This window comes from Monosiga brevicollis, genomic scaffold, assembly GCF_000002865.3.
Source record: "Monosiga brevicollis MX1 MONBRscaffold_16 genomic scaffold, whole genome shotgun sequence".
Taxonomy (NCBI): Eukaryota; class Choanoflagellata; order Craspedida; family Salpingoecidae; genus Monosiga; species Monosiga brevicollis.
This window is the reverse complement of record NW_001865053.1, coordinates 305,538-317,504: the sequence shown is the minus strand read 5'-3', so window position 1 is coordinate 317,504 and position 11,967 is coordinate 305,538. Positions and strand designations below refer to the sequence as shown.

At 55.3% G+C, this 11,967-nt stretch overlaps 5 protein-coding genes across 5 annotated transcripts; 2 read left to right on the top strand and 3 right to left on the bottom strand.

Annotated features, from left to right (window-relative positions):
- Positions 1-54: 54 nt before the first annotated feature.
- On the top strand, positions 55-2,567 carry MONBRDRAFT_37751 (uncharacterized protein). The gene is made up of 9 exons (XM_001747346.1): positions 55-190; positions 339-639; positions 780-872; positions 1,132-1,229; positions 1,341-1,421; positions 1,532-1,693; positions 1,818-1,988; positions 2,190-2,258; positions 2,345-2,567. The coding sequence occupies exons 2-9, from the start codon at positions 447-449 to the stop codon at positions 2,480-2,482; spliced, it is 1,005 nt and encodes a 334-aa protein (XP_001747398.1). The 5' UTR covers positions 55-190; positions 339-446; the 3' UTR covers positions 2,483-2,567.
- An 88-nt stretch (positions 2,568-2,655) lies between these two features.
- MONBRDRAFT_26884 (uncharacterized protein) lies at positions 2,656-4,658 on the bottom strand (the record flags this gene model as incomplete). The annotated part of the gene is made up of 7 exons (XM_001747246.1): positions 2,656-2,867; positions 2,969-3,049; positions 3,150-3,246; positions 3,386-3,471; positions 3,624-3,749; positions 3,851-4,198; positions 4,304-4,658. 7 exons carry the CDS (start codon positions 4,656-4,658, stop codon positions 2,656-2,658), a joined length of 1,305 nt encoding a protein of 434 aa, XP_001747298.1.
- A 1,470-nt stretch (positions 4,659-6,128) lies between these two features.
- On the bottom strand, positions 6,129-7,346 carry MONBRDRAFT_26883 (uncharacterized protein; the record flags this gene model as incomplete). Its single annotated transcript, XM_001747245.1, has 3 exons — positions 6,129-6,378; positions 6,529-6,593; positions 6,669-7,346. 3 exons carry the CDS (start codon positions 7,344-7,346, stop codon positions 6,129-6,131), a joined length of 993 nt encoding a protein of 330 aa, XP_001747297.1.
- Positions 7,347-8,022: 676 nt separating this feature from the next.
- MONBRDRAFT_9601 (uncharacterized protein) lies at positions 8,023-9,324 on the bottom strand (the record flags this gene model as incomplete). Its single annotated transcript, XM_001747244.1, has 1 exon — positions 8,023-9,324. The coding sequence occupies one exon, from the start codon at positions 9,322-9,324 to the stop codon at positions 8,023-8,025; it is 1,302 nt and encodes a 433-aa protein (XP_001747296.1).
- A 513-nt stretch (positions 9,325-9,837) lies between these two features.
- On the top strand, positions 9,838-11,727 carry MONBRDRAFT_26881 (uncharacterized protein; the record flags this gene model as incomplete). Its single annotated transcript, XM_001747345.1, has 8 exons — positions 9,838-10,070; positions 10,185-10,265; positions 10,362-10,461; positions 10,745-10,849; positions 10,973-11,026; positions 11,125-11,238; positions 11,351-11,491; positions 11,575-11,727. The coding sequence occupies 8 exons, from the start codon at positions 9,838-9,840 to the stop codon at positions 11,725-11,727; spliced, it is 981 nt and encodes a 326-aa protein (XP_001747397.1).
- Positions 11,728-11,967: the final 240 nt, after the last annotated feature.

Genomic DNA, 11,967 nt, shown 5'->3' with positions numbered 1-11,967 from the left:
GTGCCTGCTGCTGTCTCTGTGCTATTTCCTTTGTTATCAACAGTCTTTGTGTGTGTGAGAGAGTGCGGTGAGTTGAGTGACGGCGAAGGGCAGCGCGTTGAATTTGGATGGCACAGTGGCAGTGGCAGCCGACCACTGACGTGCACTATCAAATGCATTGGAAACAGACAGGCATTGGCTTGTAGCCCGGGTGTGTGGAGGTGGGGGGCACACTGGGATGGTCGGGACAAGCAAAGAGAACCGTGTTTGCAAGTGACGTGGAGTCATTCCCGTCGGTTTACTGGCACTTGGGATGCTTTTGCTCGCTCACTGGCTCATCCTGGTCAACCTCTGGATAGACACTGTCAACAACAACGACTGGTGGTGTTGATCAAGGCCCTTTTGGACCAACTCGGCGCCCGGCTTCGGCTTCGCGCCTTTGCTTGCTTATTGCTCTCCCCGTCGCCATGGCTTCATTGGACATCGTCACCAAAAAGCCTGTCTCGGGCGAGACCACCGTGACTGTTCACCCCCTGGTGCTGCTCTCCGTCGTGGACCACTACAACCGTACCAGCAAGGGCACAAAGCATCGCTCCGTCGGTGTCCTCCTCGGCTCCTGGAAGAGCCCCACGAACCTGGACATTGCCAACAGCTTTGCTCGTGCGTTCTTCGCTTCGCAACGAGGGCTCCTGCTTCCAAATGGCCTCACCCACCCCCACCCAGCCCATGCCATAGCCCACTGCCTGTACCCACTGCGCCCGCTCACCTCCTTACTCTGTGCCACCGTGCCACGTTTGCAGTGCCTTTTGAGGAAGACCTCAAGTCGCCTGATGTCTGGTACATGGACCATGACTATCTTCGCAACATGTTTGGCATGTTCCGCCGCGTCAATGGTGAGCCTTGAATTCTCTCCTGCGCTCTCTCACTCCGCGCGCCTTTGCTTCCTCTATGGGCACTTCTTCCTCTCGCGCCCTGCTGGCTCGCTTGTTTGTATCCTCTTCTTCCCTTCCTATTTTGCTTTTGCTTCTTCTGGCGAGGCGCCATTGTGGAGCGAAGCAACATGAATCGCCCCATGCATCTGTCTGCAATATCGCTCTGGTGCCATGGGTGGCCTCGCCTCACCCTCATGCCGTCACTCTCCGCCCCTTACAGCCAAGGAGCGCGTGGTGGGCTGGTATCACACGGGACCCAAGCTGCGGGCCAATGACATTCAGATTAGCGAAATGCTGCAAAAATTTGTAGAACACCCGGTATGCCCACGCACCCAATTTCATTCCACTGCTGCCACCTCGCGCTTGCTTGGTGTGTAGTTTCCTCGTTTCCTCATGCTTCCACACACACACACACACACACACACCTAGATTCTTTGCGTTATCGACGTGCGTCCTGAGGTGTCGGGCCTCCCCATCAAGGCCTACGTTGCTGTTGAGGAAATTCACGACGTGAGTCCCGTTCGCATCTCAAACCCAGCGCCTGTGCCCTCATGTGTTGACACCATTCCTCACCTCCTCGTCTTGCGGGCCTGCTTGGCTGTTTCTATGACACCGCATAGGATGGCACACCCACCACAAAGGGCTTTGAACACGTTGGCTCGGAAGTGGGAGCAGAAGAGGTGGAGGAAGTTGGCGTTGAGCACCTCCTGCGCGACATTACAGACCTTGGCTTTTCAGGCTCGCTTTCACACCGCCTGCAGCAACAGCTCGACTCGCTCAAGGTCAGCTGCTTTATGCACGGCCCCACTGTCGGACCAAGTCCTAAGTCCGCTCGTCCTAGTGCCCTAGTGCCTGCCCTCACCCGCCGTCACATTAATGCCATGATTCCATTTTCCCACCACCCAGGGGCTCTCGGGTCACCTTCAACAGGTGCACGAGTATCTCCAGATGGTGGCGGAGCAAAAACTCCCCATCAACCACAACATCATGTACTTGATTCAGGAAATCTTCAACAATCTACCCAACGTTTCCGGCAAGGACCTGGCGACTTCAGTCTCCAACACGACGAGTGACCAAGTGCGTTGTTTATCCGACACACATAGGATGACCTGAACCACTCCTGTGGCGTGGCGGGCGTGGCATCTTCAGACGATACGCCGCGCCATTGACCTACCCATGCCGATCCCTCCCCGTTCCCTCCCTTGGATCCCTTGCTTTTCCTGGCTCGTGTATAAGCCCTTCTCTCATCCGCAGCTGCCCTCTCTTTTTGATGCACAGATGCTGGTGGTGTATCTGGCCTCGATGATTCGGGCAACAATTGCCTTGCACAACCTCATCAACAACAAGGTTGGTCCTGTCATCCAACTCTGTGAACAGACGAGTGGAGCGGCATGACAGACTCAAATGTCCCTGATCGTGCCCCTTTGCAACAGCTGGAAAACTTGGAGCACGAGAAGGAAGGTCCGACTGGCACCAAGAAGAAGCCAGCAGCTGAGGAGAGCTCAGAGGACAACAAGGAGAGTGGCAAAGACAAGGCAAAGGAAAAGGCTGGCAAGAAGCCGGCGCAATAGTCAACTCCATGCGCCTCTTCATAACTGTGCATTTTCCATCTTTTTGCGTGTTCCTTGTGGTCTGAATTTAGTCCATTCAAGCCCCGCCCGCCAGATCGCCGACACGAAACTGACATGCTACCAGAACTTTCATGTCATGATAAATATTCAAGGACGCAATCAAACCCCTTGCTCTAACAGGAGGGGCCCTGTGGAATGTGAGCGCGCAGCTCCCGCTTCATTTGACGGAAGAGATCACGGTTGCGATCCAGGTCGGCCTGTTTGCTGGCATGGAAGGCACCTGGACGCTTCCAGCCTGCATGCACCACAAACGCCTGGTACAAGACGACGAAGCGGTAGTTTAACATGTGCATATGGCACACCTGTGAAATACGATTGAACCCATCTACCATGCACCGAGAACATGAGGTCGCCCCTTGAATTGGACTAGACCTGATGAACGAGATCCTTCGGACAAAGACCGCAGCAATGGGCAACCAGACATACATTGACGAAAGCGCACGTCGTAGCGCGGACATGAACGCTCTCGGGCAATATAGAAGGGCTCCCAGGGATCATGCCATGACACTACGGGTGCCCACCCCAGGGGCAGGTGTTGAGAGACGACATCAAAAACCATTCACATGTCGAGGGCTGAAGCCGCGAGCAAGCGCGCAAAGGAAACTACCTTCATATTCTAGCTCCGTGATTTGCATTGGCCCTTGCTGCCACTTTTCGTAGTTTGTGTGACGCTGACACTTCCAGCAGACCTCTTGATAAAAAGGCTGCAACGGAGACCACAAGCCAAGCCAGGAATGAATGCACGACCGTACGCTCGTTGCACAAGCATTGACCTCAGAACCTGTCTTGACGGTCCACATCTCGCCCTTTCTGACAGGCGAGAAAGTGCGTTCACACTCATACCCGAGCCGTCCCGGCCTCCAGCATCTGCAATAGTTCGTCGCGGTGGGCTGGCATGGTCGTGGCTGTGCTCGTATCCAATTCAAAGGCTATCGAATAACATGTCAAAAAAACATTGTGACGGCGTGTGTGTCCAAAGCGACAGCAGATGACATGGCACCCGGCAACACGCGACAGCTTGCCAGCTGCGGTGCAACTCACAGCCCTTAAAATCTAGGGTGACTTGAAAGCCTGGGCTTACCGGGTACCACAAAGGCGAGGCGGGTGTAGCTTCCATGGTGCGCTGCTACGGCTTGCTCCACGGCCTTAGCGATGTTGTGGCTGGGTACAATGTCCACGTCCAAAACCATTGTGAAAAGCGTTGTTGCTACGTGGAGCCATGAACGGCAAGCAGGTGCGTGAGCCTGATCACTTGGGTTGCAGCAAGGATGCGTGCACTGTGCTGTAACGCGGACCAAGCTGTCAGACCTTGGTCGCGGGCTAGGTTGCGCAGCAGATTGTTCGGGTAGGGAACCTGAGTCGTCTGCAGCGTGAGCTCGTAGTTGGCACCAGCCTGGGTCCACATGCGCAAGCTGGATACGAGGGAGTCGACGGTGCATGGCAGCAAAGCTAATTGGCGTGCCAAGTCCATGGCACTGACTTCCGCCTGATCTGGGCTCAAGTCTAGGAGCTGCTGATGGGTATCACGATGCATGGTGTAGCGGGCAGCCACGCGTGTACCAATGTCGGGATGACAAGAGGCAAGCTTGGCCCACACCACGGCTAGAGCCTCTTTGGCCACGGGGGCGGCTGAAAAGATGGCGATGGTCACTGGACCTGTCTCGTGCAAGGTGCAAGTGTCTTGTCAGTGCAAAGGTGTAAAAGCGACCAAGGCGCGTACCACTTGAGCACGCGAGGGAAAGCAAGAATAAAAGAGCTGACCGTCAAAGGCTGACAGTGTATCCAGAAGGTGGGGGACTTGGTCCAAAGACGATTGTGTGCATAGAGTCAGCTGGCCAGTGCTGACAGCTGTGGGCGTGGCCCAGCGAAGAGAAAGGTAATCGTCATCGTCTTGTTCAGCAGCAAAGTCGGGCAGATGTGCAACGTGCTGGGCCAGATCGGCTGAGCAACGCGGATTCGCACCACAGAACGTGGCCAGGGCTGTTTCGAGCGAGCTGAGCGCAAGGACGGGTGGGTTTTCGACCAATGCTGGCAAAGCTTGCTGGTGAAGCCACAAAGCTCCGCCCAGCAGCACCAGCAGCACCAGCATGAGCCGCACCACCGATGATGCCCGCATACCGGCGCTATTTCGTCGATTTTCGTTTTAATCCTCAAAATGAGAGTGGAAAGGGGTTCGCATGCATGCAAGCAATTTGAGTTTGGGGGTCAATTATGGTCTAAAGGGAAGAGCTTTCAGCAGGGGCGTGCAAGCCCGTTGTCGCAGACAGCGGGCTCGCCGAGCGCGGCTTGAGGGGCGATGAACATAACGCATCAAGCTGTCGTGCTGTTACCCCGAGATTGGTCCTCTGCTTCTTCATCTTCTGTCTCGCCTGTTGAGGACGGGGTGGGTTCTGGAACACGAGCTCGATAATAATGCTGCTCCTCGAGCTGGATGCGTTGAAACTCGCGGGTACAGACGTGCTTGTGCCGCGACCAATCGCGCTTTTGACACAGACGCTGGCAGTCTAGCCGGGAAACGATGAGATGACTTGAAGAAATCGACAGATTTCAGCAAACGGATTCTCGTTTGCATTTCTCGGCCAAGGCGACCCGCGCTGACTTACAAGCGACGCTGCGACAACCGCTGCACAGATGTGCCTGGGGTTGACCACATACAAAGCATGTGTCCATGGGAAGATTGCGATGCGGCTGAAAGTCTGCCAAAGCCGTTGCACTTGCTTCCTGCCATGCCTCTGCACGGCGCCCGATCATGGATTGCGTGTGAGCGAAGCTGACAAGCACAACGCAGGGAGTGGTGCGCAACGACGGACCAAAAAGCTGTTGGCGGAACAACTGCAGATGTAAGGGCATGGCTTCAAGTGCCAAAGGCACCGAAACGCGCTCCTGCCAACGCCTGCAGAAAAAAACGTGAGCCACAGCGTCTGTGCACACTCGTTGGAGAGCAGAGCGCGCCCTCGGGACAACGCGGTTCACGCTCAGCCAACCTAGCACGTTCTTCCAGCAAAAGGCCCAGCTGCTCAATTTCCACAAAATCTGCCTACATGACGCGAAGATGAAGCGTTTGGCATACGGAAAGGTCAGCATTCACAGGCCAAGCACAATAACACACATGAGTCTGGCCGGCACATCCAGCATCTTCTCGCCACCTCGCCTTTACACGTACGCGCGGACATGCGCTTCTTTCATTCACAGAGCGCACATGAGGCATGCCAGGATAAAACGGACCAACCTCGCGATCTGTTTTGGTGGCGAAGACCACTTTGATAACGAGGCGCTGAACAGGAATGACGACCACAACGAGTTGACCACAGGTGTAGTTGTCTTCAAACAAGGGCAAGTCTCCACGCGCTGCCAACAGGCGATGCCGCACCACCCCATTTCCAGCAGCGGCAGTGAGTGTCAAAGCACTTTTTTTCTTTCAAACAGTACATGTAGAAAAAAGTTTTGCTTACATGCGTATATCTGCCAGGTGGTATCGTCGGATGCCACGCGCGGTAAGCGGCGAAATGTATACAACTGTGATGCTGTAACCTCGTGATCAGAGTCTTTACAGAGAAAGCAAACCAATGAACCGGGTCAGTCCAGGTCAGCTCTGCCAGCTCGGGCGCGCAAGCGAAGCGATGTGCATGATGGTTGGCTCTCTGAGCAGTTGTGTGTGTGTGTGTGCATCACGACACCCACCAATAAAAGGCAGCGCGTTCTCCGATAGGTAGCGCCACGCACGCTGTGCGTACGTGGTTGCTCCCTTGCTGTTCTCAAAGAGATACCAATGGGCACTGCAAATGGTACAATTGACGTTGATGAGGGCGTGGATGTTTTCAGCACGTCCCGAACAGCTAGAGACAAACCTTAGATAGGCCAGTGTGTGGTGGTCGTCCAGAAAATCGCCCAGTGTCTGACTCCATTCCAGAACTAGCCCACAGAAGGGGCGGCTTGTGTCCACCAATGCAGTCGGCTCTTCTTCGTGTGGCGTATCCCTGGCAGACGCGGGCTCGGGTTTGGGCACTGCAAACATGTTTTTGGCCCCGAGGCGCAGCAGAGGATTGTGCAGCTGCAGCGCGGCAAGTGAGTGAGGTTGGCAGTCGTGTAGCGCACAACATCAAACGAGAACCCAGCGTCTACTGACCGTGAAACTCGAGGGCATGTCTCCCGGGCGCAAGAGCGTGTTGCCAATGTCGCTGGCAGCGAGTTGTACTTGACCATCGGGGATGATTCCCATGTCGAGCGCATCGCCCAACTGCAACAGAATGGCCTTGTGCTGTGTCGACCTCGGAACCTCGGGTGCTGTGGGGTTTTGCTCCACCGGGGCGGCCGAGACAGCATCACTAGCCTGCACACGTTCCACATGATGCTGCAATACATTCAGAAGGGCTTCGTCCAGTGCCCAGAACCGTGCAGCGGTAGATTCCACGACAAACCCAGCGCCATCGGCGCGAGCGCCCCCGTGCTCGAGTTCGTCGGCACTTAATCGGGGTCGTGTGTCTGGTACAGCAGGCAAGGGCTTCGGACGCCCCTCGAGATCAACGTGCACGTCGGCTGCTGCGCGCAGTCGATCCTCGAGCTCTGCCTCGCGCAACAGGTCGGCCAAATCCGGTGTCGAGCGCCCACTGCTTGTCTCGAGCGCGGCACGTTGATGCTCGGATTCGGCACTCGGTGCATGCTCAATCGATGATGGTTGGATCAGTCCAGAGGACTGCATGCTAGCTGCTACCGCCGACGCGAGCGCACACTCCTCCTGTAACTCCTCCCATGTCGGCGTGCCAGCCCGGGACCTCGGCGACGACGGCGACTGCGGCGGCACCATCTTGTTGTCTCTCTCTGATCCACAAAAAGTATGACAATTTTTCTTTCTTTTTTCTTTCTTTTTGGTTGAATTTCGTCGTAATTTTTTTTTTTTTTAATGGGGTGTGTCGCGCGTGGATTCATACACTACACAGGTTCTTGATACACCACAGGACCAGGATGGAAGATCCGGGCAGCTGTCGTCAGTGCTTGCAGCGTCTCGGCACTTCGGGGAACATGTTTCATCCTCAATCTTATCATGATAAGCGCAGACGGTTTGCAACGACGAGAAGCGGGCAGTGTCCACTCCATTATCGTAGCAAATAAATTGTTGGGTTTGTGTACAGCGCACTGCCATGCGCAGACGCCTCGCCTCACCTCCTTCCTAAGGGTAACCCCTCCTAACCCTCGCTTTTGCCCCCAACACGTTCTCCTTGGTCTCACAGTCGCACACCAAAGCAAACCAAAACGCGGGACGCACCACACCGCGCCAGCCGTCTATGACACATTCATAGCCCTCCATTGTTGGCCTTATCCAGTCAAGCACTGCATCCACTTGGCTCTGAGTTTGAACATCTGAGTTTGAACATCTTCTTCAATTCCATTAACATGCGGTTCTCGGTAGAGTTCTCTGGCGTCGTCTTAAACCACGATTGGCGCAAAATATTATCAACAAGCTTGATCATGCAATCTTGTTTCTAGTAAAAACGGGCGCGCCACGCCCAGTCGCCTTGATTGCGGTACCAGGCCACCTTGCCGTCGTTGAAACTGGCACTCAGCACATCCAAATTGCCAGTGGCCCGCAAATCTGCCACAGCGAGGGTGAAGACTCGGTCCCCTGCGTCGGAAATCGAGATTGCCTGAGAAAAAGCGCCGACATTTGTTTGCCGATACCACACAATGGTATCGTTGGTCGAACTTGTTGCGAGCAAATCAAGCCGCCCGTCCTTGTCCATATCAGCGACCTGAATGTTGGTGGGCTGCACAAGCACGTCTGAGATGAGAAGCGGCTCGGAAAATCGCCCACCACCGAGACCACGGTACCACAAAATTGTCCCGTTTGAGTAGCTGGCACACAGCACATCCACAGACCCATCGGCATCCAGGTCAACAGCCACGGCCGAGGCAACGGCGCCGCAAGAATTGGAGATCAACTGCGGTGGAGCAAATGTGCCATTGCCGAGATTTCGAAACCAAACCAAGGCCGTTCCGTCGAAATCTCCCGTCAACAGGTCCACGTGCTCATCTTCATCCAAATCTGCTGCCCAGAGCGCCGCACACGAACCGGAGCCGGAAAGCATGCGTGGCGCATCGAACGAGCCAGCCTGCCCCTTGCTCAGAAAAACGTTAAGGACTCGAGTCCTATAAGTGGCTTGAATAATGTCCAGGTGACCATCGCCATTCAGGTCAGCCGTTGCCAAATGAATGCCTCCGGCAGTCGAAGCTATCACGGTTCCAGCAGCGAGGGTGCCGTTGCCCTGATTGCGGAACCACAGCACAGTGTTGTTAGCAATGCCGGTGCCAAGTACATCCAGGTGTCCATCAGCATCCAGGTCTGACACGTGAAGGGTCAGGACTGGGGTGCTGGGGTCATTCATGGGCACCGGCGCAGCAAAGGTTTCATCTCCCAAGTTGCGGCGCCAATAAGCGGTGCGTGATTCGAGCACAACATACAAAACGTCTGGAAAGCCATCTTCATCCAAATCACCCGTCGCGACCCAGCGCACGCCCCCATCGAACCTTCCCAGGATGTTCTGTTCGGGTTTCTGCCACGTGACGCTTGGGTGCTCGTCAAAAAAGGCGCGCAGGTTACTCAGCTCAGCCATAATGTCCACGCCATTGAGCAGCACGCGCCCCGTGCTATTAATGTGGAGTGTTCCATCCTGGGCCACGAAAATATCCGCAGCAGTCGAATCTTGGTCCTCTCCGCCAGCAGACAGGGCAAGGAGCGCCACGCCCAACAGCAGCTGACCCCCAGGCGCCCGACGCATCCACCACATGATGTCGCAGGTAGGTACGCCTTGCCGCGCACCCAACCGCTGCTATGTATCGGTATGAGCCTCGCAGTCCTGCTATTCGTGGTCTCTCCTTCCGTGAGGCAGCCACAGCGGGGTGAGCAGTTCTATTCGATGTCGTCGCTGGGTGCTGGTGCTGGTCGCGACGGCGGCGACGACAACAATGGCAAAGCTGTTGGGTGATATCTCGACAGAAACAACAACATCTCCGACAACTTTAAGTTTTCATTCAACGTTATGAACCGCTTAATATTACGAAATTTACTACAAGAACTCTACAATCTACCGCAACAACCTATCTTCATTATTTTTCAACGTGAAGGTGTGTGTGTGTGTGTGTCAGCGATGCTTCATGGGCGCCGTGGTCACCAGAGCACATTGCAAAGGTGCCAGGAGGATGGTGCAGGGGAACGTGTTGACGAGTTTGCGCGTGTGTGGGCTCAGTGATGTTTTGATGGCTACCCATGTGTGGCTACTTAGATTGCTAGACGGATCAAGATGGCTGCCAAAGTTGCCAAGACGAGCGAGGGCCAGACAGCGAGCGGGGTGACCATTGGTCAGCTCGGTACCGTGGTGCAGCTGGCGCCGCCCGATCAGCGCGTGTTTGACAAGCGAGCTGTGCCAGCTATTGTGCGCTGCTCGGCCTCAGACAACTCAGATCGCTCCGTCACGGCCGCCACGGCCTGCAGCTGGCTTGCTGATCATCAAGATGCCATCGAAGCGCTTCTCAAGTACGAACCACTGGCTGATCTGTCCCCACCAACCGCACTCTCTTTCTGGTTATCGTGTTTGGTCCCACCCGCGCGGCCATGCCACTGGGTCTGATGTCATCGTGCTGTTGGCAGGGAGCACGGAGCAGTGCTGTTTCGTGATTTTCCGCTCAAGACGGCCGAAGATTTTGATGCCTTTGTCAAGAGCTTCAAGGGGTGAGTCGGTGCTTGGCTCAGTCAAGGGTTTCGTGCGGTTGCTGGTGCGGTTGTGACCGTCCTCACCCATCACTTCCTCGTCGATTCCCGATGCAGGTACGAGGACTTGCCGTACGAAGAGTCACTCTCCTTTGCCGTTCGCGTCGACGTTACTGGACGTGTGTGCACGACCAATGAAGGAAAGAAGGGTGGTCAGGTAAGACAGAATGCCCAATCCTCCTTGCACGTCAGGCTGACATGGATCGCCTTGGTCTAGCGATACGTGCTCACGATCAGCCCTCCAGGTCTTCCACCACGAGCAGGCCCAGACGCCACACTGGCCTTCCAAACTGTTCTTCTTCTGCGAACGGCCCGCCACCCGCGGCGGCGGCACGGCCATTTGTCCTTCAGACGAGGTTGATTTCGGCGCTGTCGTTGATATGTCCATGATCGGACAACTCTTTTAACATCACTGACCAGACTAAACGCACTGTGTCTAGGTTCTGCGCCGACTCGAAGCCAAGCACCCGCAATTTGTGGCTGATCTCGAAGCCAAGGGCGTGAAATACACAGCTTTCATGGCAGCCGTCGCCGACCCAACCAAGGTGAGATGAGCCGAGTTTCCCCCTGTCATCACCCTTCCACCCACCCTTTCCTTTTGCCCTCCTCCATCCATCCCTGATCCCACGTCCACCTGGATATCGCGGTATTGCTGCGGCGCATTGCAGGGTGCCGGTCGAAGCTGGAAGTCCTTTTTTGGTTGCGAGAGCAAGGACGCCGTGGTTCGTTACTTTGCACACGATCATCATCCTTTCCTGCCTCTTTTGATGCAGATACAGGGCCTCGCTCCGAGTTCTCATCATCCTTCCTGCCCTTACAGGAGAAGCGGATGCAAGAGTTGGGCTATTCTTGGGAGTGGCAAGAGAATGAAGTCCTCAAGACGACCTCACCTAAGCTCTCTGCCGTCCGGATCGCCCCTGGAACGGACCGCAAGGTGAGACACTCCACGTTCTTCGGATATTGGATGTGACTTTTTTTGACGGTGCTGTTACCAATCTATATTTTGTCGGGCACGCCAAGTTTCCTGATGCTCGTGCTTTGGGCAGGTCTTTTTCAATCAACTGGTAGCGCAGATTGCCAACGCCACCGAGTTTAGCGCCAACTCTGGTAGCAGCAGCGATGCCGATGTCCTCAAGATGCTGTCCAAGTATATGACATTCGGTGACGACACACCCATGGACGTTGAGGTGCGCTTCACGAGTTCAAGCGGCGTGTCTTGAACCTCCGCACGCCTCACATTTTGGTTCGTTTTGCCTCAACACCGTACCAGGCTTTGCTGTTTGCCAAGAGGTGCTGTGACGATACGGCCGTGGAGCTCAATTGGCAGGCCCAAGATGTGGCTCTGCTGGACAACTATCTCGTGATGCATGCACGCCGTGACTTTGATGGGCCGCGCCGTGTGCTTGCTTCTCTTGTGCGATGAGTTCGCGATGTTGTTCGGGGTTGTCAATTTCGACATGGGTCAAATCAATTTTCTCTCACTCTTTTCTCGAGTGGGCACAGCCCAGAAGGCGCCAATGAGAGCCCCATGGCCGATGACGTGAGGTTTCACTTTCTTAGTCTCGATCTTGCTGCAGCAGTTCGTCCAGCTGCTCACCCAGTTCTTCATCCATATTTGGGGCTGGTCCTCCGTCGAGTTGACTCGCATCAGCAATGGCCGAGG

Excerpts from the sequence above, each read along its gene's own strand:
- MONBRDRAFT_37751 (XM_001747346.1), top strand. The coding sequence starts at position 447 with ATGGCTTCATTGGACATCGTCACCAAAAAGCCTGTCTCGGGCGAGACC. Across the intron at positions 1,422-1,531 it reads CTGTTGAGGAAATTCACGAC|GATGGCACACCCACCACAAA; the intron begins GTGAGTCCCGTT and ends GACACCGCATAG. Across the intron at positions 1,989-2,189 it reads CCAACACGACGAGTGACCAA|ATGCTGGTGGTGTATCTGGC; the intron begins GTGCGTTGTTTA and ends TTTGATGCACAG.